The sequence below is a fragment of the Amphiura filiformis genome, chromosome 3 (genome assembly GCF_039555335.1).
Source record: "Amphiura filiformis chromosome 3, Afil_fr2py, whole genome shotgun sequence".
Taxonomy (NCBI): domain Eukaryota; kingdom Metazoa; phylum Echinodermata; class Ophiuroidea; order Amphilepidida; family Amphiuridae; genus Amphiura; species Amphiura filiformis.
The window spans coordinates 64,164,493-64,190,441 of record NC_092630.1 but is presented as its reverse complement, the minus strand read 5'-3'; the positions used below and the strand labels follow the sequence as shown (position 1 = coordinate 64,190,441).

The 25,949-nt window shown below is 36.7% G+C and overlaps 1 protein-coding gene across 1 annotated transcript; it reads left to right on the top strand.

Moving 5' to 3' along the window:
* The first annotated feature begins 493 nt into the window (after positions 1-493).
* On the top strand, positions 494-25,949 carry LOC140148948 (nischarin-like). The gene is made up of 13 exons (XM_072171061.1): positions 494-716; positions 4,094-4,360; positions 5,925-6,069; positions 8,730-8,797; positions 9,732-9,827; positions 10,321-10,416; positions 10,835-10,963; positions 11,896-12,150; positions 12,713-12,880; positions 13,558-13,647; positions 16,159-16,267; positions 16,946-17,264; positions 22,612-25,949. Exons 1-13 carry the CDS (start codon positions 627-629, stop codon positions 24,584-24,586), a joined length of 3,807 nt encoding a protein of 1,268 aa, XP_072027162.1. The 5' UTR covers positions 494-626; the 3' UTR covers positions 24,587-25,949.

Here is a 25,949-nt window from a genome sequence, read left to right as displayed (position 1 = left end):
GAAAGAGTGGACTCGCCGTACTATCACAGCAATTTTTGACATGAAGATATAGGGATGATGATGCTGTGGCCCCCTCTGCCCGCTAAGTACGTCGCGCCTCTGCGCGTTGAAAATATTGGTCTGATAGATGCACCTGATAGATGGACCTAATTGTGTTAGTCGCGCTGAAATGCTTTCCGATGCGGGCACTGAGTATGTTACTCCGCGAGCATGCGATAGCGTGCGGATGGACACTCAAAAAATCATACACCTGGTTATCACACGAAGATGAGGATTCATTCCAAAGGAAAACAAATGTTGGTTCGTTGTGGTTCATCCTCATCTGAGACGAATATTCTTCTCAGATCCTCATCACAAACCATCACAAACATTTTGATTTTGGCACCTGTCTCACTTTGGATTTTAAATCGGCTTCTCACTTTGGAGAAAAATGTGTATTTCCTGCATGCACAGCACGTTTGGAATTCATAACATAATAACGAGACTAAAAAGTGCGCGTGAGTCACCTGACCTACCTCCAGCTGATGGCCACAACTGTTTTCGATCCGAGCGGAGCGGAAATGGAGAAAAATAGCATCGTTAAAAACCTTTTTTGGGCGAATCTTTGACTGTCACTGACAAATACCATGGCTTCTTTTACGTCTGTAGATTCTGAAGAAGTTACTTTAAGAAGAGATATTCGTATAACGGGCACAAACCAGATCGAAAATTATACGGTAAGTAAGCTTACAAAAAAACAAACATGACAAACAAACAATGACAAAATGAAATGAAATTTGATAAATATCATAGTCACGATTTTAAGGGCTCTGCCTCTGGTAGTGCCGTACTATTACACTGTCTTTCCTATTCCACGAGGATGACAATTTTTTTGACCTCCTCGTCTGTTTACAAACAGAGAGGTAGACTGCGGAGCTCAGTCCTCAATGCTAGTCAGTCATTTATCTTTTGGTCGTTATATGACTATCATTTGAGGACTGAGTTCTGGTTGGTTCTGGTTCTGGTTCTGGTTGGTTACTGCCTAACGCCCCTGAAAGGGGTCAAACAAGCAGTTGGTGCTCTGCTGTTCTTAGTTGTTGGTTGCTTTTCTTGTGTAATGCTGTAGTACCGGTACTTCTTCTTTAAACTTTTTCTTGTCCGGAATAGATGTTATAGTTGGAGGTAAATTGTTCCAGTCAACAGTGGTACGTGGAATAAATGAGTATTTCAGGCAGTTCTTGGATGTTTGAAATTGTATGAATTTGCTATGTCTGGATGAGCGTTGGACTGGGTGCACGATGTTTTCCAGTGGAATGGCGAGGTGACCTGTAGTGTTAGCGATTGGTGGAAGATGGTGACTCTTGTAGCTTTCCTGCGTGTTTCTAACAGGTCCCAGTCTAGGCTTTCTTTCATTGATGTTACACTACTCAGCCTTTCGTAGTCACTACATACAAATCTTGCGCTTCTGTTCTGCACTGCTTCTATCTTTTGTGTGAGTTCTTTCGTATGTGGATCCCAAACTGACCCACAATACTCTAGACGTGGTCGTATTAGAGATTTATATGCCAGGTCTAAATTTCTTTTGAGCAGGAGTACAAATTTCTTTTTATGAACCCCAGAGTTCTATTTGCCTTTGATACCATACTATTGATGTGTGAGTTCCATGTTAATTTTGATGTAAGTTGAACTCCTAAGTAAGGATACTCATTTGTCTCAGCCAGTATTGTGTTGTTTAGGGAATATTTGAAGTTTGATGTGTTGTGAGCATGTGTGATTTTTAACACAAAGCATTTTTTGGCATTGAATTTCATCTGCCATTTTGTTTGCCATGCAGAGAGAGCATCTAAATCTTTCTGTAATTTACCAGCATCCTCTGGACCGGTGATCTGTCTGTATACTATGCAATCATCTGCAAAGAGTTTTATACTTGATGTTACATTTTGAGGCAGGTCATTTATAAAAATAAGGAAATCCAATGGACCGGTTACTGTTCCCTGGGGAACACTGGATTTCACATCCACCCACTCAGAGTTCAGCCCGTCAATTACCACACCACACGTTGTTTTCTTTGTGTCAAAAATGCTCTAGACCAGTTTAATGTCTTCCCCCGTATGCCATAACTTTCCATTTTCATTAGCAAACGCTGGTGTGGCACCTTGTCAAAGGCTTTTTCAAAATCCATTATGACTACATCAACCTGATGTTTTTGGTCAAGATGTGTGGCTAAGTCATGAATGGTATTTATGAGCTGGGTTTCGCATGAATGATTCTTACTTACCATACATCTTCCGAGGTGCAGTTTCAGACAATAGCTTGAGATTATTGGGGCAGAGGTTATCTATTGAATCCTTTCATGACCTCTGAAGCATAGTCAAGTCTGCCAAGGACACTCGGCACGAATTGAAAGACCATGTCACTTTCGACAAAAGAATGCATGCATGTGAAAGGTCATACGACACCAATTTGGTGTTTGTTATGACACCAATTTGGTGTTTGTTATGCATCTTGAAATATGTACCTTAAAGTCTGTGTCTGACAGAGAGGTATAGACAAAAGACCGTTCCGCTTGTCCAAACGCCAGCCTTTATAGTCAAATGCAGCAAACCTTTGACGAGCACAGTTCATTCATAAATTTCCACTCAGCAACAACATATCGCCTTAGCAGCCAATCAGAGACAAGTCGTGCAACGCAGTAAATATGCGATGTATCCTTACAATACGCGCTCGTCAAAGGTTTACTGCATTTTAGTATAGTACAAGGAACTTATACGATGTCCTCATTCACAAACTGATACTATCTGTCCATCGTATAAGACTGTTACCGTACAGCAATGTGGTGAAGGAATATTACACAGTCAAGAATAGGCTCCATCATTTTTTTATTATGATCCCTCCCAGTCTCCCGAAACATCAAAACATCAAAAGCGTTGCACTTATACTTTCACATAACGCAGACAACGTAGGGCCAACTTGCCTAGAAATGGTCAAATGTTGGCAAGAAATATCTCTGTGTAATCCTATGTAAGTCCCATATCACATCGCTATCGACGATCAAGGTTTTTTTTCTGAAGTTTGGTTGGTACCCGCCAGCGTCATGCATGTGACGTGACACAGCTAAAATAATCGACCGGGAATCGGGGATCGTTAAAACGTCAACAAATTTCAAAACACAGAAAGCAGTAAACTTAATGGCGAGCGGTCCGAATTTTGAGCCATACAAGTTTACGTGGTGAACTAGCCAGCCTTCAAGTATCAGAAGGATGGTCCACAATAGCTAGCCCGAGGTACTCACACCTCCGTCACTACAATTTCCATTGTCCTTCTCCGTACGAAGGTCTGAGATGTCTACCTTAAACCTTTCCAGGGTACACATAAAATACCACTTTTTCTCATAAATACCACTTCCTACCATTCCTCATTTCTCAATTTTGCATTTTTCTCAAAAATTATATCGCATTGGTGACAAGTAAGATATGTATATAGGGGCAAGGACTACAACTACTGCACTGAAAATTCAGCAACTCAAGGCAAGTAGTTATTGATTTATTGATCAAACATTGGTTTTCCCTCATTTTTGACTGTAACTCCACAACTGTACAAGTCTGTGCTGAAATAAAATTTCCGGTGCAGTAGTTGTAGTCCTTGCCCCTTGTATCTTACTTGTCACCAATGCTCTATAATGTTTGAGAAAAATGCAAAAATAGGCAAAAATTGGGCAGGGGTGTAGTACCCCCATACATACACGTTATGTAACAGCACGCGTGATTGGCCGAGAGCCGGGCATAAACAGCGTTTATGCCCGGTGTCCCGGATGTGAGTCAAAAATCATGTTTTTTAATAATGTTACTTATAATATTTTGTTATTATTTCGATGAAATAAGAATCACAAAATGTTCTGGTATGTATGAACAGGGTTCATTCATATATTTTCATGACTAAACGGTTGTTTATGCCCTCGGGCTGCAAGCGAGTTGTAGTCCTTGCCCCTAAATATTGTTTCATGAACAATACTGTTTCCAACATTTTATACATTATCATCATGCATAAGTTAACACACAATGATCTCCAATGCACTTGAATTGATTCTTACTTTTCTATTTTAATTGACTCACAGGTGTACACAATTGAAATTACTGTAAATGACTGCACATGGTCTGTCCAGCACCGATACAGTGAGTTTACAGAACTACATGAAGGACTCATAGCTGCTGATAAAGCTAACAAATCAATCCATTTACCACCCAAGAAACTTCTTGGCAACTCATCCAAATCCTTTATTCAGAAACGACAGAAAGAACTGGAAGTATATCTACAGACAGTTGTTGAAAAGAACCCAACATTACCTAAAGCCTTGCTGCACTTTCTTGAGTTTGATATTTATGTAAGTTGTTATTGTTAAACATGTTGTTGTTGTGTTGTTATTTTTAAATGAGAAATTGTAATTTAAAAGAAAACATGTTTCCTAGTGTTAAGTATTTAAGTATGAGCTACATGTATTGAATGTTTATATTTCACTCAGTTAGCTTACGGGAGGGTCTTATTCGAATTGAAGAAGCTTATCCTCCTGAACATTTTGACACTTTTTAAAAACCATCTTTCAAATGTTCAAGCAGCGTACACTGAGCATTACAGTTACGGAAAATAGAACAAGTTTTGTGCAATGTTTTATTATTATGAAATAAACAGGAGCTGTTATATTAATTTTCATCTGTCGTGTACCATGAATTGAGGACAAAACGTAATTTATGCTCAAAATTAGGAACTTTTTCTTAGGTTTGTCAGAAACCTACAAAAACTGTATACCATCATAAAGCTAAAAGTACAAATGTATAAGGAGACAATTTTCTACTTGTAAGTTGATATACTGGGTGACTCACACATATCATCAAATTTACAAAATGTTTTATCTCTCTCTTAATTTACTATCATAAAAACAAGCTTTTATAATGTGTTAAGAATATTAGTCTTTAAAAAAAAGCAAACTTTTAATAATGGACTTTGTTACCAAACTGAGATACAGGGTGGTGAAAAATCGTACATTTTTAGATTTTTTTTTGAATTTGTCAATCAAAACTTCCTCTATCCAAAAAATAAAACTTTTACACAAGGGTGACTTATTCAAGAGATATGACATTTGGAATTTTCAGAATATTCATGCGTGCTTATTACAGTAACATACTAGGAAAATCTTGAACATGTTCTATGAAATCGTAGCACACTTGCAACAAGTAAAACTTGTAACATTTCAAACTACATGTAGACATAAATACCAACAAAATGGTACATACTCCATCTCAATACCTTGCTGGGTTATGAAGATACAATAAAAATAAATTTGTGAGGCGTTTAAAATCACTATTCCAATCCCACCTGACACTACTTCATTCAGATTGGATATAATTATAGAGTAAAAGTGATATAAAGGTACAAGTTATCGCATTTGTAGGCATAATTTGTAAATTCAAATGATATGAAAGCCAACATCATTCAATTTTGTTTTGGGAAAATGTTTTATGTTCTTAAATGCAACATTTCTCTGTTATCTCCAAGTCTAAATCAAATTAACAAACAAAAACTGTTTGAGATGAAGTGTCAGTTTTGATCTGATAAGATGCTCTAAAGTCGTATGCAGACTCCGAGTATTAGACATATAATATTGTATGTAACATATCTACGTTATTTAATCTATTGCCATTCTATTTCCAGTAATGTTTAAGTTCTAACGAATGTTTGATGATGAAAAATCGATAATATGTTACATATAATATATAGCAGAAATATATTATCGATTTTACGTCATCAAACATTCTTTAGAACTTATACATTACTGGAAATAGAATGGCAATAGAAAATAACGTAGATATGTTATACAATATTTAACGTACAATAAAAAGTCTGCATACTGCTTTACAATTAATTCCATATTGATCATTTTTGTATTGTAGGATATTAATGGAGTAGCTCAAGCATTAGCTGCTGAATTGTTTGAGAAAGGAGATGAAATCCTTGCAAGTGAAGATGTGTGTGAAATGACCCCAATGCAACTCTATGCAATAACAGAAAGACTCAAAATGCCGCTACCAACATGCCGTAAGTATACCTCTTTAGTTACAAGTATTGCTCAACTACTATTTACTTTTGTCTGAGTACAGAAAAATACATTCAAGTATGGTACAGGGACTAGTTTCTTTCAACGTTGTGGTCATTGGCAAACATGATTTGTTATCATGATAAGAACAAATAATTAGAAGTATTTGTTCCTCTTTTCAGCTGATTTCCTCATTTTTGGTAGGCAAATTTTACATGTTTTCTTTATTTTCAGCCCATATTACCCCAAGTTTACGCTGTTTTCAGTGTTTTTTTTATAGTAATTTTCCTCTTGTTTTGTCTGTAGCTTCTCACACCCCTGGTTTTAGAATTACATCAATTCACCTGAAGCTTGTTTCATTTATGCTTCAAAAGGGCAGTGTCATTGACATTGGGATCATTATACCCGCATGCGAAGCATGAACGGGTATATTGCCATTCTATGGTTTCTTCTCCTTCTCCTCCTCCTCTTCCTTCTCCATCAAACACAACATTCTGTCAAGGCTAGCGCTAAAACTACAAAGTCCACAGGGCCCATATGTGGTACACTTATGGGCCCTACCCCGTAGATTTATCCTTTGCCCATCTTGGCCCCAGAGGTCAAAGGTCACGGGCCCTAGGGGCCCAAATGTAAAAATACAAAGTATGCCGTTTCTCATCAAATGAAGCAGCCTCAGGGCCCTGAGTTGGTACACTGATAGCCCCAGGGGTACTCTATATATACAAGTATACATGAGCCCCATATGTCATATATTATGGGCCCCAGGGCCCCAAATGTTAAAATAAGGGGCAACAGATTGACAGGGCTAGCGCTAAAACTACAAGGGCCCCAGGGCCCATATGTGGTACACTTATGGGCCCTACCCATCAGATTTATCCTTTGCACATCACGGCCCCAGCGGCCACAGGGCACGGGCCCCAGGGGCCCAAATGTAAAAAATACAAAGCATGCTGTTTCTCATTAAATGAAGCAACCTCAGGGTCCTGAGTTGGTATACTGATAGATCCAGGGGTACTCTATATATACAAGTATACATGAGCCCCACATGTCATATATTATTATGGGCCCCAGGGCCCCAAATGTTAAAATAAGGGGCAACAGATTGACAAGGCTAGCTAAAACACTACAAGGGCACTAGGGCTCATATGTGGCACATGTATGGGCCCTAAGTTGTAAATGTGCCTTTTGCCCATTTTGGCCCCAGATGGTTTAGGCTAGGGCCCCAGAGGCCCAAATGTTAAAACAAAGGGCCCGTCGTTTCTCAGCAAATAAAGTAGCTACAGGGTTTAGATTTGGTACACTAATAGGTCTTCAGCATTATATTATTATATGTATACATGAACCCCATGTGTCACATAATATGGGCCCCAGGGCCTCAAACGCTAAAACATAGGGCCGGCCGTTACTCAGTAAATAAAGCAGCTACAATGTCCAGCTTGAGTCTGCTGATAGCACTTGAGAATTATATTTCAACATATGCACATGAGCCCCATAAGTCAAATATTATGGGCCCCAGGGCCCCAAATGTTAAAGCAAAGGGCCGGCCGTTTTTCATCAAATAAAGCAGCTCTAAAGCTCAGAGTTTGTACACAGATTGCACCTGAGAAATATTGTTATATGTACATACTGAGACCCATATGTCACAAAATATGGGCCCCAGGGCCCCAAACGCTAACACATAGGGCCGGCCGTTACTCAGTAAATAAAGCAGCTACAGTGCCCAGCTTAAGTCTACTGATAGCACTTGAGAATTATACTTCAACATGTGTACATGAGCCTCATAAGTCAAATATTATGGGCCCAGGGCCCCAAATGTGAAAAAGGGTCGTACGTTTATGATCAAATAAAGCAGCTTCAGGGCTCAGAGTTTGTACACAGATTACACCTGAGAATTATATTGTTAATAACACCCACCCCACCCCATTCACAGAAACAATAGCGTAATTATAATAATATAGATGACAGAAACGTTAAGGCTGTTCCAGTTAAATTACATACCCATTGGCTGTTCTATTTAATTTACATACTCCCTCTGAACTGGCCACAAAATAGGCTGTTCCATTTAATTTACATACTCCCTCTGAAATGGCTGTTCCATTTAATTTACATACTACTTCTGGAATAGCTTTCCCTTAATCAAATTGCATTATTATAGATGATGATAATTGGAAATACCACGTGTGAAGCGTTAAGGCTGTTCCATTCAAATAACATACCTTTGGCTGTTCCATTTAATTTACATACTCCCTCTGAAATGATTCCAAAATAGCTGTTCCATTTAATTTACATACTCCCTCTGGAATAGCTTTCCCCTAATCAAATTGCATATTGTGAATTTCAATCTATCAAATTGCATAGCTTCACTGTGAATTAGAGAGACTGACAACAGCAACCTAAGTCCTCAGCAAATAAGGACTGTAAGTTTGTGTAAATCGATAACATGCGGGTATAGCCGTATTTGTGTACAAATATATAGCCTTCTAGTTTCAATTACAATCTAATGAAATATATTTTGTCCACTTCATCCTTTTAGTTTTTACAAAAAATAAATACCTAACAAGAGCACATGAAAAGTGATTGGTGTGTAAAAATAAGTTTATCAAATAACCACCTTACCTTTGGATAAAAGCAATTGTTTTATTGTTTCATTAAATTGATTTAGAAACTGGTGACGCACGTAGTGATATTGGCCATGTCATGGATTTCATCGCTCAACTGCAATATTTAAGAGTAAGTTTGACTAGCTAATGACTATGTTTTCTATGTATAGAACAACAATATGCAGGGTGGAAGATCCATTTTAAAAAAGCCTCAACCATATCGGTTAAGGGGGTACTACACCCCTGTGGTAAATTTGTGACTATTTTTGCATTTTTCTCAAAAAATAATAACACACTGGTAACAAAAGTTATACATATTTTTGGGGCAAGGAATCCAATTACTACACTGAAATTTCAGTGACTCAAGACAAGCGGTTCTCAGTATATATGATAGGAAGCGAGGTACATGCTAGCGGTACCTTATTTCTTATCATAAATAACAAACCGCTTGTCTTGGGTCACTGAAATTCCAGTGTAGCAATTGGATTTCTTGCCCCTATAATATACATAAGTTTTGTTACCACTGTGTTATTAGTTTTTGAGAAAAATGCAAAAATAGACACAAATTTATCGAGGGGTGTAGTACCCCCTTAAGGATCAAGATTTGAAACAATGACTTCCATGTGGTGATGCAAGACTAGATACATGATTATGTAATTCAGCGTTTGTTCCGCCATTATGTGTTGTTGATCTGCAAGCAAGTATGAAGTCAAGTCATGCATTTACATCAGCGTCCTTTCAACATTCTTTCTGTGCTTTGTTTCATCACAACACAGCACATTTTGACTTCAAACACAATGACAGATGAAAATAAAAGTAAAAATATTAAGATCTACAATGTGCAGCTCTATTGGTTTTAAGTTATTGATGGGTCAAGTCAAAATGCTACAAGAACATCATAAGCTCTTGTCTAATAGCATGATCATGATCAGAAAGTGTCATATTTATGGTGTAACTATGTATTCACATTAGCTAAAATTAAATTGTATGACCCTGTAATTATATGATGAAAAAGCCAACATTTATAATTTTCAGTTTGTTTGTTCAATTATATTTTTGTTTAGATTGTTGGATCACACAACAAGCTTGGCAATAGTAACAGGAAAGTTGACCAGCTGCCATTTGACCTGTCACATTTCAAACTACTGAAACATCTACAGGTAAGTTATGATCAGAAAAGTGTCATATTTATGGTGAAATTAATCAAATCAATTTGACTTCACATATATTCATCTCAGATTCAAGGAATACCAGCAGCATACAAAATAAGGCCAAAATTAATGCTTGTGTATCATGGGACTGGGACTGGCACTTGGCTCATGAAGTTTTTATAGAGGGTGGAATTATCTGCTTTTTTTCAGTTTTCCTGATAGTTTATAATATATTAGATAGGATATGCAATGTGATTAGATCAAGCAAATGAGGACAATGTCAGCAAAAGTCAATTTACAGATGTTGTATCATGAGAATAGACTTTTCTGTTGTGATGTTAATGCCATCAAACTGGCATAAGAAAGCCAAGTTATAGTTTACAACATTAGTGTAGTGAAACAACAATGAACTTAAGCATTTGAATTGTAAATTTACGTAATAACAAATTTGCCGATTTAATTCAAATTTGATTAATGGTACATTTGTGGTTATTACTTTTAGATTGATGTTTGTGATGTGAAATTAATATCAGGAATTGAAGAATTGAAACCAACCCTTGCATTCTTAGCTGTACACCACTCTGCATCATGTATAACGGTAAGCTACTCCTTGGTCTCATGGCCATTTCATTGTTTTATGTGTTTTTGTTTGATAGCTATCAATACATACTCTCAAATTGTTACTTTGTTCTCTTTGGTAACTATTACTGGATATAAATTTATCCTAAAAAGGAAGCAGCAATTTGTATTCAGACAATTTCAAAGAAGCACTTGTGTTTCACTTCAAGATAATTTTACATATTTCTGTTTCTGAATTTTAAAAAGGAGTGGAAATGTGGTGGATATCTAGGATGAGTTTCACAGGATTCAAAATATCTACTTTTACATTTTGTATCCTCTAGTGGTGGTTAAGTTGGATATAAAAAGGGTTTTTTAGCCGTGACCATATGATGTAAACAAATAACAATAATTAATCAGGTTACTTAATTCTATTTATTTACATGTTTGTTTATTAGGAGATAATCTTGCCAAGTGTAAACCAATGGGTGCAATCTTCTGAGTTGACTGCCGTCATACCAACATGGAAGTTACTTAAGAGAGTAGATTTCAGATATAACAGACTCAAGAAGATTGACGAATCATTGGTAAGTCATCATCGTTTTTCAAAACACAATCCGTCTTTGATGAACTGTAGTTTACCCATTTGAAATAATGTGACATAACTTTATTTCCTAATCACAAAAACAAATGACAAAACTGGTGAAATGGGGGAGGTGAGACAATGGTCGTCCTGTTAACGAGCAACATACGCCGGACTTTGTGTTCCCTTCATTAACATTTTTTTACACATAATCGGCCACTCAGATTACCAGTCTGTTGTTATTGAATCTGCCAATCAGAACCGCACTTCTGTGTTCATGCAGTTTACATTCACCACAAGCATGAGACTGCCGTGTTTCTCTGGAAGCTAGTGGAAACAAGGATGGAATACAGATCCATAAATGCCATGCAGACTATACTTTGTTTGGGTCATAATGCCAAATATTACTTGTTTTTTGTTACTGAGGGCATCAACAAAGTACCTGCTTATGCTTGCGTAAATTCATGACAATTTGAATTGATTTGATAGATCTGATGTTTCATAATAAAACACAAATTTGAATTATTATGAAAGAATGTTACTGTAGTCTATTGTTCATCTGATGATAAAATAGCAAGTGAAGTTGCTAGATCATTGATAGCTTATAAATGTGAATTAATGTTTTTCCTTGCAGAATCTGTCTTTAATTCTTCCAACATTCGGGTACCCGGGTACCTGCTCGGGAAAGAAATTTGGTTTCCTGGGAGCCAAATTTCCCGAAAATGAAATGCATTGCACAAAGTGCAACTAGCATAGTTGCTGTGCTTAACTATGTGCATGCCATTCTAATGATTCTAGATCAATATACAATACATGATGGTTAGTATAGCACCTGGATTACAGTTCCATACTTTTTTATTTTTGGGTTGTTTTTTTATTCTTGTTCATTTTCATTCAATGGATTGAAATGTTTTTACTTTCTCTTTTAACTTTCAGAAACTATTGCCTGCTATAGAAAGACTTGACTTGAGCTTCAATGAAATTTCACAAATAGAGAACATTGAACACCTGTCTCATCTGACCCACCTTGACCTTTCCCATAATGCAATAGTCAATGTAGAGTCATTACATAGCAAACTGGGCAATGTGAAAACCTTGTGTCTAGCCGGCAACAAATTGACAAGTCTTAAAGGTCTCTCCAAACTGTATTCTGTGGTCAACCTAGATGTGAGCAATAACTGCATCAGTGAGGTAGGTAGTCATTCTAGTCATTTTCATTTCACATTTTCCTTCTCATCTTTACTAAATACATCGTTTTTATATAACCAAACTGAAAGGGAAGTTAAAGGTATTCAAATGTTTGTGTGTGATTCCAAAGATGAACTGTATTGGTAAAATTAGCAGATGTTTTTAGAAAGAAAGAAACACCAGGAAAGTTGCTTACCAACTCATAGACCATCATTAGACCTACAATCAAGGAATTTAATGTTGGCACACTCTGGCATAACAACTGTAAATGGCTGCCACTCTTCCCCCAATTCAATGTTGATGAAAGCAATTTTGACATTGGGACTCTCCAGTCTCCCCAACATTGGTTGAGGGGGACTGGGGAAGGAAAGGGGTAGGTTTGTACTTCTCATCAAACATAGTTATACTAATTTCACTGAACTCTCAGAGTAGCATCTCAGAGTTCCATCTGTTGTCAAAGTGTGGCAATTATTTTTTTCTTTGAATGTAGCTAAGGATAATGGGACTTGCATTTTTCTTGACCAATGATGCCTGAATTACCATAGGTTATTGCTATTTATTTCAGGTAATAGAAGTAGAACATATCAGCAATTTACCATGCATAGAATCTCTTACACTGCGAGACAATGATGTCACCTCAGTAGTGGACTACAGAACCAAAGTGTTTGAATTATTCCAAGAGAGGTATGCAGAGATGAAACTAGATGGACAGCCAGCATCACAGAAAGAAAGGGTAAGGTTCTGTTGACTGAAGTAGTAGGTGGTAAAAGATAGGCTCATGAGTCTGACATTGATGTTATCGGATAAAACAAGTGGGCAATCATAGTTAAAGGAATGTTAAACATTGTCTCAACAAAGTTCTGACTTACTTGATATTTTGTAACCATGACCCTTGGGAATTCATCAGAAAGTGATGGTGGAGCAGTAAACTTACTCATATGACTTACGGACGAACACAAGTCACACAATGTGATGATGGGTTTGTAGACTTGGGGTAGGCAACAGTGTCCCTTGTCCTGGTTGAGGTCTGAATCCAGAGAGGTGATGCGAAAGGCCTTTTTAATATCCTATTGTAACCACCTAGAGATGGCATCCAGGATTTTTATACATCATCCCTCATTCCCCATTCTCTCTTGTGAAAGTTTATTTGAGATCACTGGATAGGATCAAAAATTAACATTAGCTTTGCAGACAAATGTTTTAAATATTTCTTTCTGCAAGTAGGTAAAAACTTTCCTTTATAACAATCAAGCTTCTTAACTCGAGCAAATGTACAAAGAAGGACAGTCACCATTGTCATGCTATGATGTAAATACCTTTATACCTTGTAAGGTGTAAAAGGTTTAGGGTACTAAACATACATACATACATTAACCATATTTATGTTTATTTTAATACTCAATATTGTAGGATACAGTAGCTGTACTTAAGGCAATTCAGAAATCCAAAGATAATGAAGAAAAAATGAGGAAAACCAGCAGCCATTCACCTCACAAAAAGGTATGCTATTAACAACCAATATGCAGGTTACCCTTTTCAACTTAGTGTATGTCATTAGCATCTTGCATCCCTAAACAATGACCTCACCTTGACCACAAGCTGTAGTATGAGTGGCTCCAGAGAAAATTGCAATGAAAGTTTTACTATTTATTATTTCAAAAATCATTAATGGTTTTAAAAGAATAAAGTTATTTTGTATGGAATTTGAACCCAGGACCTCAATTTACAAGTTTTATGTCTTAAGACTTAACAAAATGGTCACATGATCTTCATGATGGATATACAAGTAGTACTCAATATTTCTTCTAATAAGTATCTCATGATAGATGGGTATTTGCAAGTATTCCAGCGGTATTAACATGACATAGCTGTTGTAGCCCATGGTACATGTAGATAGGGTGTGTGCAAGTGTTCCAACTGTATTAACATGGCATAACTGTTGATATTAAAGAAGAACTTCTGTCAGTTGAACTTCTGTATTAGTGTGAGAAATTGAGTATTGGGTGAAAAAATGTGTTAAAATGAAATTGCATGTGATATCTTGGTAAATTTATTTGAATTTCGTTCTGGTGCACCAGAACGAAATTACAACGCATTGTCTATGGAGCAGTGTAATACACATAATCATGCATAACTCGCAAACGCAAAATCGGAATCAACTGAAATTTTGGAAATAGGCTTTTTTCGTGGATATGTACTGAAAAATGTCAATAAAAGAGGATGCTAGGATCACGAAACACTCCTTTAAGTCGTTTTGTTGAGAGAACTTTAAGAAAAAGTCATTTTACTATTTGTAGCATGTTTTTGTTTTAATTAAGCTGCTGCACTTCATATTAAGGATAGTGATATCAGTCTGCAATGATGCATGACTATTTTGAACTGATTAAAGTGACATTCTGATCTAATCAGAATTGAGATATAGGGGCAAAAACAGACTTGGAATTAAAGGGGGGGTAACCCTAGTGGTTTTGGATATGGATTGTCTTTAAAATTACATAATAATATCAAATATCGCCTCCTTTATGCTGCTTTGTGAAAAAAGCGAGAGCATTTTCAGCGTAAATGTGAATAAATAGCCAAATTTGCAATCCAATACCTTGGTATCGTGAATTGCATTCTGGGCAGGCAATGACGAATGCTGACATGCTGTACAATGCCCGGCCCGTATTGAACGGAAAATGTTTTTTTTTTTTTCTTTTTCAGAAAAAAAGGAAACAAAATATATTTCCCCTTGCAATATGTACATTTCAAATGAATATAAAAAAGTTTGGGTAAAATGGAGAGGAAAAAAACCCTTCCGAGACCGGGTTTTGAACCGGTACCTCTCGGTAAAAAACAAACGCTAGTCAATTGAGCTATTTAGCACACCACGCTTATCGTTGCCGTTTTCATAACTATATACGGCGCTACCGTCTTGCGGTGACTGATATTTCGTTCATAATTCCTCCCAGAATTCCAAAGTATTTACCATTGTTTACAAACTGGTATACCTGTAAAAACCGCTGTGATTCATGATTTCTCCGAAATACATCGACTTGGAGCGTCAAATTTCAGGATAGTAATGAGAAAAATAGTATCTATTATGTGATACCAAAACCTCATCAACAATGAAAAAAATCGGGGATGATGCTGTCGATCGGGTTACGGACCTTTAAGCCCTATCACATCCCATTTTGCACCTCAAAATATGCCTATTGCACCCCACTTTCAAAATGGGCTGCAAAATTGCGATATAGCTTTTCTCACCTATTCAGCTGTCATGTTAAATGCGAATAATGATTAAGCATCCCGGCAAAAATATATTGTATTTCATATAGTTAACTAAAATTGTCACAGTTTCAGAAAATGGGTGTTTAATTAAAGGTTAATTAATTTTATTTAAATAGCCCCCGATATCAAAAAGGTATTTCAAGGTTCTGAGCCTGCAATATTTATGATATAAGCAACATCAACCATTTTTAAACCTGCACCTAAAATTGCATCTCATGAGAAGGAATTGCACCCCAACTTAAAAAGTGAGGGGCAATTTTGCACCTGAAGAAAAAAACTTAATTCCAGCCCTGGGAAAACAAATAGCAAAAATATATTCACTCAAATCGACCATGCCCATCGAGTGGCCCTTGGCAATGAGCATAGTCCTTGGCAACAGGCATCGAGCCAGATTGTTATGGCAACGAGCATAGTCAAAACTATTCCTGCACTTTTAGCCAATAAGATTACAGAAACCTACTTAATAATAACATTTATATAAATAGATAGATATAGAGCAATCCAAAGCAGTTTCAATTAATTAAGAAAATTGGTTTATTTCTGTCATACATGTATCAGCACAGTCTAATCAAATGAGCATTTTAGTTTGCAAAGTATGTTTTTTACACATAGTTGTTGAGACGTTTATTGGTATACATTTTATACAATAATCCCAATAAGATTGTAACAGGAAGTGCTAAATGCAAGCTAATTCTGTCTATTAGTATATCCCAATAATGGTGTGTATTCTTGTATTTGCAGAAACATAGCTCAACTGTACACAAAGCAGCAATAGCCGATCCTGGAGCACCTAAAGGCAATGGCAAATCAACGCTATTGTCATTAGCACAAAGCATACAAGACCCAAAAGGTAAGCAGTCTTCATGGCTAACAATTTATTTCTATTAATGGTCATATCAAAATATTCATTATATCTAAGAAGCTTGTTTACACCAAAATCAAAATTATGTGATTATTGTTCAAAGTCGGATTTGTTGTTTTTAATAATGAATTTACAGTGTGCTAAAATTACCAATAAGATTATAGAGTTGGGGGAGTCTTATACAAACAAGTATGATGCATCATAAGACCTTTAAAACATCATAACTCTAAACATGTACATCATATATGTTACAATTAGTTACGATGGGTCAATCTGAGAAATTGACTTCAGGTTATTTTGATATTTTTACAATGCTGAAATGCATGTATTTTTATTTACATTAGGCCGCCTTAATTAAATCCTGAACTTCATGGCACCAGGAAAAAACCATGCTGTTGTTCTTTGTCAGACCAAAAATAGAATATAATTCAGGATTTTACTTCGTTCAATGTAATATTATAATATAGTAATACTTCCAGGAAGAGAAACCCTTGTTTATTTGAGAGAAGTTTTACACATCAGTAAAGTGTCTTCTTTCTGAGCACTGATATTTTTGAGTCAAAATGCCAAGAAACTACTTTTTGTTGTTGTTTTTGGATATCATGTTCATTTGTGTTGTTCTTGTGATTTTAAAATAAGGTGTGAAAATGCCTTTGTTTACTTCAGAACCTGGTGCTTCACCGCAAGATCATGAATTCCGTGCTCAAGTAGAGGCTCTCCAAAAGGAAGGAGGTCAATCATGGTTGACAATGTTTAATGAGTTTCAGCAATGCTCTCCATCACAGTCACCAAGTGGTACTCCCCAAAACAGGTCACCAGAATTGTCCAGGCGGCGAAGCAAATCACCAACTAAACCTTCCAGTAGAACACCCAACAGAACACCCAATAGAACACCTAACAGGTCACCAAATAGGTCACCAGTAACTAGCAGAAAGGTCAAAGCACAGGAGGTTGAAGGTGAAAGGTCACTTACTGCCAGCGAGAGGTAAGAACTAATGCAAGCTAACAGATGCAGGATATATTGCATGATGATTTCAGTGATGAATCCAAGTCACCCATTATACGTTATCCCATTCCCATATATTAACATAATAATACTGTTTTTGTTGTAGCAATCAAATGCATCAGGAATATGCATCATAGATATGATATTCTGAAGCTCTACTGAGTATCCAGTGTGAGTGATCGGTTTTGGTGCCAAATAATCAAATTAAACATAATTCAGCACACCATAAAATGAGCCCTGAAATATGCACTTCTGTGGTGCAGTGGTAATGAATCATCTCTGACCCACTTACTGCTAAAATATTCAAATGGTAGGTCTTGGAAGTGTTAGTTACTGACTTACTCATATTTCCATAAACTTGCAGAAGTATTTGTTTCCAAATTGAAAATAAACTGAGCTCAAAAAGAAACTTATAATTTTATACAACTTGTGAATCACAAGGTCATATCTTATAATACTGTCAATCAAAATAAACCAAACTTACACACAGGATTACCTTAATACTCTACTCAAAACACATGTCAGTAACCAAGCAGTTGTCCAACTGCCACAACAGCAAAATGCACTGTCATGGGATAGCTTCCTGGACTTCCTTCACTTTCACAGCCCAACATTTGGCACCCAGCACAAAAAATCTGTGAGAATGTACACAAGATCCTTGCACAGATGATAAAACGGTGCTGCTTTCTGCTTTTCGTACACTTTTTTCATGAAACAGGGCTGGGCTGTGAATGTGGTCCAGGAAGCTGTCCCATGTCAGTGCATTTTGCTGTTGTGTCAGTTGGATAACTGCTTGGTTACTGACATGTGTTAAGAGTAGAGTATTGAAGTGAACCTGTGTGTAATTTTGGTTCAATTTGATGGACAGGATTTCAAGATATGACCTTCTTTTTGAGCTCAGTTTATATAAATTATGTGCCTATGTATAATGTGGGTGCTAGTTCATTGGGCCATTCCAGTTGAAATCCATACACCCTCTATGAAGGCATGACCTTAATGTCCCACAGGGGGTGTAGATTTCAAATGGATTTACCCATTCCGGTAACCCCATTTGAAATGCACACTCCCTGTGGGGCAGATTAAGATCATGTCTTCCATAGGAATGTGTGGATTTCAAGTGGAATAGCCCATTTAAAAGACTACCTTAGGCCTTTTATCAAAATGTGTTGATGCCTGAAAACCATATGTATGATCCAAGAAAAGCCTGCTTGAAAGATAATGATTGAGGGCTATTTAAATGTTCTGTTAATATATCCTGCATATTGCCATGGACATCACACCTTTCTCTCCTGTTATTCCTTATTTTTTTGTTTCTAATTAATCTTTCATTAACCTTCATAACTATCCAGGTATTTTTGACTTAAAATTTGCATGTCAAGTGGAATGATGATGCGGTTAACATTATGTCCTATTGATTCTAAAATTAAGATCATTGATTTATCCATTCTACTTGCCATCAAAATTTCAAGTTGACAAACTTTGCATAATAAACAAATCCATAAAAAATTAATTGCACTAAAACTAAGTTTTTACTGACTTTTTGAGTAAATCAGTTTGACTGTTTAACTGATTTGATAAATTGATTGAAAAATAGGCTAGTACAAGTACTGATAACATTTCTTAATATTACTGTATTTTGCATCTTGCATGTTATTCCCCAAGCACCAATAAATAGTAATCAAATTCATATGTTTTCATGTTAAAAGAAAAATTGTCTCAAACAAATGAGAATGGAATTCAACATAAATGCGAATACTTCCTCTAAGTAATATGCAGCCTTTTTAAGCACTTTGTTTTGCATGCAAGATGTATTTACAAAATGAATTTGAATGTAAAGTAAGTTTAAATGATATGCAAGTGCTATTATGGTAAGCAATCAGTGTTAGCATCCTAAATTCTTGCATGCTGGGGTAGATATTGGTAATTAATTTGTATCAATTTGGAAATGTTTTTCTTACATTTTAACATATCTATATGTTTTAAATTTGTAGTTAAATGCTGGGAGTATGTGAAGCAAATGAGTACAGAATTGATGTAAGTGTCTCAAATGCAGCAGTTACAAGTAGTTGCCCGCATCAAATAATGCCTGCCACCTTGTTGGAAACTTTTGTTTTTAGTTGTCCTATCCATTTTATTTGTTTGTTTTATATTCTACATGCTTGCAAACTCTAGTCTTGGTGGTGGTTGTCCTTGTATTGCAAAACTGACATAAGAGGAGTCCAACTAACCCTGCTATAAAAAAAAAGTTTGTGCCCCAGTGGGCCACTCTGTCCACTCATGCATAAAAACATAATGTGAGAATTACTGGGTCCAATCCACTCTTTGCTTAGATGTATATAGCATGAGAAATTTACCACCAACAAAGATTTTCCTGTGATTAAATACCTAAACTAGGATCGTTTTTGAAAAGCATGTGGTGAAGAGGTAGACGTTCAAAAACACCTACCAAGGATTTACACTGACTTCTTATAAGTATGCCTTGCCTAGAATTGACCTATAAAACAACCCTACCAAAATCTCATTATTTTTCCTTCTCTAAAAGTTATCTGTTGAACAGCTATCTGTAGTATAGATGATGACCCACAAAAGAGATCCTCTTTTCCAAAATTGGTCAATTTTATTATATTTAGTGCAGATCCTCATTGATCTTAGTCTGGTTCCAAAAGTACCCCATTCCTAATTTTTACCCCACTGACCTTGGTGATAGTTTATTCTTGTGTGTCTATATTGATTGCTTCATTTTGGTTAGCCAATGATGGATGACACAGTTACTCATACTGGAAAATTGGAAATTCAATATATACATGTATCAGAGTTTCCACTTTTATCATCCTATCACACCACTGGTGACATTCTCCAAATCATACTATGGGATGTGTGTTTACACCAGATGTCCATGTTATGTTGTAATCACCCTCCTTACTCCAACCATCCAGCCATGTTTTGGTCATTATTATGAATGCATACAACTTTTGACCTAAAGTTCCTTGAAGTTGGTGTCTAATATAGATTTCAAGGTTTTTCAAATAGCTGAGATTACTTCAGTGGTGGAAATAAGCACCAGTAATTGAAAAAGCTTAGCTAGTGATATTGATGCAGTACTTAGATTGCATCACTCTTAGGAGATCCTGATACCTATGCATTTCTTGAGCAGGTGGGCATTCATGGGTTTTGTAGTTGGACACCTCTTGAGTGAACAAAATTCAGCACTGTGTCTATACCTTGTGTCACCTCAAGTGTGGTAGTGAGGTACAATGTAGCTGCGTATTTTGCTGGTCGCATTATCGAATCGTGCGTATTATGCTAATTCTCCATAGCGTGTATACACACTCTTACAAGGGCATTTTGGCAGCACACTTGCAGCCCAATTATGTAATTGAGGTGTACAAAGTATATTTGCATATTTGTGTTCACACCTGCAGCATGTTACCCAAGTTGGCAATGTAAACTGTCTGCTTCTTACAACTAACATAGGTTTTATTACAGATGCAACAGTTAAAATTAGTGCATAGATGCTATTACTGCCTACACACAATAATGTAACCAACTTAAGCTAAGTTTATAAGTTGAAGGATGGAAGGTAGCTAATTGAATATGAGTGAATACTATCATTAAATTATTATTATTATTAGGTCAAGAAGTGCATATTAGATTTGTGACACAATCTGGTCCATGGAGGCCAAAGGAGGCATTCTTAAAAATTGAGTTACTATAATTGTTACCTTATACAAACATTAAGCTATCATACACTGAAAACACCCAAAGGTCTAGCATACTTGGTTCAAAAGTTCTGAAATTTTGTGATGTTTATTTTCTTACATATTTTTCCAGGACTTCATGGAAGAACAGATGATTAAATGTGTTTTCAACTGATTGATTGTCACAGATTAAAAAAATTAAAACAAACAAACAAAATGTATTTTGTTTACTCTATGTTTTTGCCTTTATATCAATTTGCCACCTTTGGCCTCCATGGGGCAGATCATGTCACATTTAAGTATGACACAGCACAGAATTTTCCCACATGGTAGTGTTGGTGAGTGTTATATTTTGTTCATCTTGTGCTCGTCAAGAAAGTTCCAATATACACTTGCGTAATCTCACAAAAGCATGTGTCGGTCATAATGCGCAGAGGGTAGGTGCTGCACCCAAATGTGTGTATTCCATGATGATATGAGTCTCACCTATTACAAGATGAACAAGGTATGACATATTTCCTTGTGCAATATTGCAGAATAATAGGTGCCTAAGCCAATCAGTAACTATCATATCTTATTTATTTGGTGGTGGCTACTGTTAATCTGTTAACTACAACAAAGAAATTTTCTGAAAAAGCCTTAAGCCGTTAATGTTACTGTAGACATGCATGTAGATCACTTTTTCATTTGTTTGTTTGCTTTTCGTTGCTGGTATAGCTAACTTTGTTCCTATGTTGTTGATGTTTTTATTTACTGTTTTTTTCCCTTAACATTGCATTTTCCCTTCCTTAGCACAGAAAAATTGACAAGTTTAAAGTAGTTAAACATATATTTGTACACCATGTTTTGTAAACAACAATATGTGAAATGTAACTAGAACTTGTACTGGCCTATTTTACAATATTATATTTAGCTATTACAATTTTGTTCTGCAAGATTTTATTTTCAACTAAATAACAAGTTTAATACTATGTCTTTTCTTTATTGTGATTTGAATTGTTGATGCTTAAACCAAATACCAAATACTTGCTTTATATGAAATTTTAATCTAATTTATTAGACTTATTATTTTAAATAGTATTATCCTTTACTAACACAGACCTTCATGCACTGAAATTATCCATCTCTGACACTTATATGCCACAACTTGTACCAATGTACATATTTTACTATCATTTAGTGTCCCAATCTTGAAGATGCCTACAGTGATTTGACAACCAGAACACCCTTAAATTGTGACTTCACATATTTTGAATAAGCATAAATGTGCTGATTGTAAACCCATAAATCTGTCATTCAACAAAAAGGCAATTAATTTAGAAACCATGCTTAAAATGTGAATGAGATCAGTGGAGACTGGAGCTAAATGCATTTTGACAGGAAGAGATATTTGACATGATTTATGACAAAAGAGCATGAACAGTTACGATCAAATTGATCTATTTTATGCTAATTGATGCATTTTTGAAGCAGTTAGCCAAAAGTGTTGTGTACACAATTTTGTATTCAGTATTTTTTAACTTTTACTCTTTTTTAAAGCTTGAACATTCAAAGACATCTGAAATATGTTTGTTAACCTTCTTTTCAAATTGATTCAGTAGTTGTTTTATTCTATATTTTATTTACAGATATCTGTCGCCTGAGAGAGCTAGTTCTTCCATTACATCTTCAGGATCCTTCCAGGAAGAGTTTATCAGTCCCAAGACTCTGGCTAACCAAGTGTGCAAGGAGCTAGAAAAACACAGAGCAAGAGGTATCACTTCTATACAGGACATCTTGAGTGTAGTGTTCTACTATGAAGGACCTCACATACGCACATTTGGGCCAAGACACCGGCAGGTAGGAGAGCAACCACCTGCAGAGGCAGGGCTATCTGCACTGGCAATTGCTGTCAACATGACTCCAGAAAAACAACAAGAATTTCTGGGTATTTTACAAGAAAGAGCGCAGTCTGATGCTTCATCTGAGATGCAGTCATCGCCTATTAGGTCTGGAGGTGGAATGCTGACAGGTCCAGATAATGTAAAGGAATTGTTGAATTTTGTACAGTCTGTATTGCAAAGGTCAGATAGTATCTTGAGTGCACCACTAAATGAGAGTGAGAGTCAGACAGACTCAAAAGATGTTGGTAAATTTGAAGCTCAGCTTGGATCACATCCACCTCAGGAAGTAGTGGATACAGTTATCAGAACAGAGGAAAGAGAACATCTAAAGATCAATATCAAAAGTAGAAGGCCAAGCTCTCCAAAAGCAGTTGTGCCTGATTATGACCAGTCTGTCTTAGATCATCTGACATCATGCAATAAGAACATCAAGATGCCAATGTCCAAATCAATGCAGAGTATTGCCGACATGGCTGGTATTGATTTGGTGCATTTCTTCCATGAGAAGGTGGCAGACATCAGTACAGAGTTAGAGATGCTTGATCATATTATGTGGTGTGGGGTAATGCCATTTCTAACCCCATTCAAAGAAGTATTGTCATGTGTAATGCTGAGTGACAAGGGAATATATGTCATGTCTGATGAGCCCTTATATGTAAGTTCACCCAGTCCAACAGCATATGGACATAGAAGAATGAAAAGTGATTCAGCCATCGGTCAGTTTATACGTGCAGAAGATTATTCAGGTATAGTCGGATTCAATGCAGGACGATCTGATAAATCACAGGGCAGAAACGCAGGTGGTGTTCTTCATTGTACCAGAGAGGCATCGCCAAAGAAACGCATCAAATGTCAAATGATGATCAAACTCACTGACTTAGAAGATGTCATCATGGGATTATTTGATCAGAAGCTTCGTCTGACAGGCAAGTCTGCGGACAACACTATCACATTGATGACATGCAATGTGCTGCTCACCCTGGACTTCAAGGAACATCTGATGTCAGTGCTACCAATCCCAAGGAGTTCCACACCACATCCTGTAGAGAAAACCACATCAGGCATTGATTTCTACAAACCACAACGACATCGTGCTGAAACCTCAGAATATATCCATCCTAGCAAAGTCAAGTTTTGTTATCCTAATGATGAAACAATAGGAGACCTGACATATCTTATTGTCATCAACATCAAAGGAAACAAGCCCACAGTAGATGTTACTAACATCTTGCTTTACATGCCTGTGTATCAAATCATTGGAAATAGTGATATGAAGGGATCTGTGACCATCAAGGAACCAATAGAGCAAAATGAGAAATGTCAGAGGACTCTGGTCATCACAAATGGGCATCTAACCTTACTGAAGGAAGATCATGTCAGTTATCCACTACCATCCTTCTCCAAGATGCTCCCAGACAACCCACAATATGACATCCAGGATTTGCATCCTACCGAAAGCCTTCGCAGACTTGTCGTCAGTGACTTTTCTTCACGTGATGTCAGCCTAGTCTTTGAGGTCATGGATGTCAATGTGGATATAAGTAGGGATTATTATAGCGCCACCACGGATGGACATCAGCGACGCAGTCCAGTGTCGCCAGAGGTATCATGGCCATTGGTTCTACCATCATTTGAAGATCGTGAGAGGTTGATAAAACTATTGAAAGGCCAGTGGATGGAGAACACTGGTGAGGAGTTGTCTATTCAGGTCAGCACATAGAACTCCATGTGGCAATATGGATGAATATGCAGTTAGTGGAAATCAAGTGATGATGATGTAGCATGAATTGTAGCAATTCTGAATCCCATATTTCATCATATATGCGTTTGCATTATTTTAGGGCATTGGGCTCTACCAGTTGAAATTCATATACCCACTATAGAAGACATGGCCGTAATCTCCCACACAGTTTGTGTAGATTTCAAATGGTGTCACTTCATTCAAGTAAACCCCATATGAAATTCACACTCTCTGTTTGGGAGATTATGGTCATGTCTGCCATAGAGGGTGTATGTATTTCAAGTGGACTAGCCTATTTTGTAGATTTGTTTTTGCATAGCAAATATTGTATCATGGTGTATGTCTGATTTTCATATTAATCAATCTGCAGATGCATATCAATGTATGTATATAAAATTTTATGAAAAGAGATAACTGATTATGTATAATAAGATTGTATTTTATAATTTTTTACTTTGTAATAGTTTCAAACCATGTATATACAAAATATACGTTCTTACAAGAGAACACTTTAAGAAATAGTTCAATTTAGTAACAAAGGCTTTACATAAAAAGAAATCAAGTAAGCTACAGTTGTGTATGTGTATTATGAAATGTTCCTGGAATAAATATACAGACACACACACACACTGCCATGAACCAACCCGCCCTGCAAACACACATAACCACTGGCAAACATGGACAGTGATGCACCACGTCAGAATTTTCACTATCTAACTGCAAACACACATTTTGAGTTTTATTCTCTTTTAGTTTTCACTGCCCAAGTGTGGACTGATTCTACACCTCCAACTGTGATCATCATTGTTTATAATTCCTTTTTATGCTGTTGTTGATCTCTTAACACTGCCCAGTAACCATGGATGTCTGTCCTGTATGTCTGTGGTTAAACACAGATTTCTTGTATGAGTATTATGTGTTCTTGTTTGCCGGTGTACGCAAACACACCCCTGCACACCCCCCACGCCCGGTGTGTTCACTGCCAACCATGGACATTGTGTATTGCTATCCAACCGCGGATGTGTGAATGGTGTTGTCATCGCCCAACTGAGGACTAAAATGGCAGATGTTTTTGTGTGTATGATGCGAAATGGAATTTTATTCATCAACTGCTGATGATATTTTTTTCATGTATGGGCCGTAGTTTTGAGCAAGTATCGCTCAAATGCATTTAACATGCATTTGCGCTTTGTTGCAGCAATTTGAAACCACAGATGGTCCTCAGTTGTAGGAATGTCCATGATGGAAGGTGAACAATATTGCGTGTATCCGTGTTTGGTGGTAAACACACCCCCACATACACCCCAGCACACCTGCATGCCCGCACCCTGACAGACACACA

Coding starts and splice junctions, on each gene's coding strand:
- LOC140148948 (XM_072171061.1), top strand. CDS start 627: ATGGCTTCTTTTACGTCTGTAGATTCTGAAGAAGTTACTTTAAGAAGA. Junction 6,070..8,729: donor AATGCCGCTACCAACATGCC/GTAAGTATACCT, acceptor AAATTGATTTAG/AAACTGGTGACGCACGTAGT. Junction 17,265..22,611: donor TCACTTACTGCCAGCGAGAG/GTAAGAACTAAT, acceptor TTTTATTTACAG/ATATCTGTCGCCTGAGAGAG.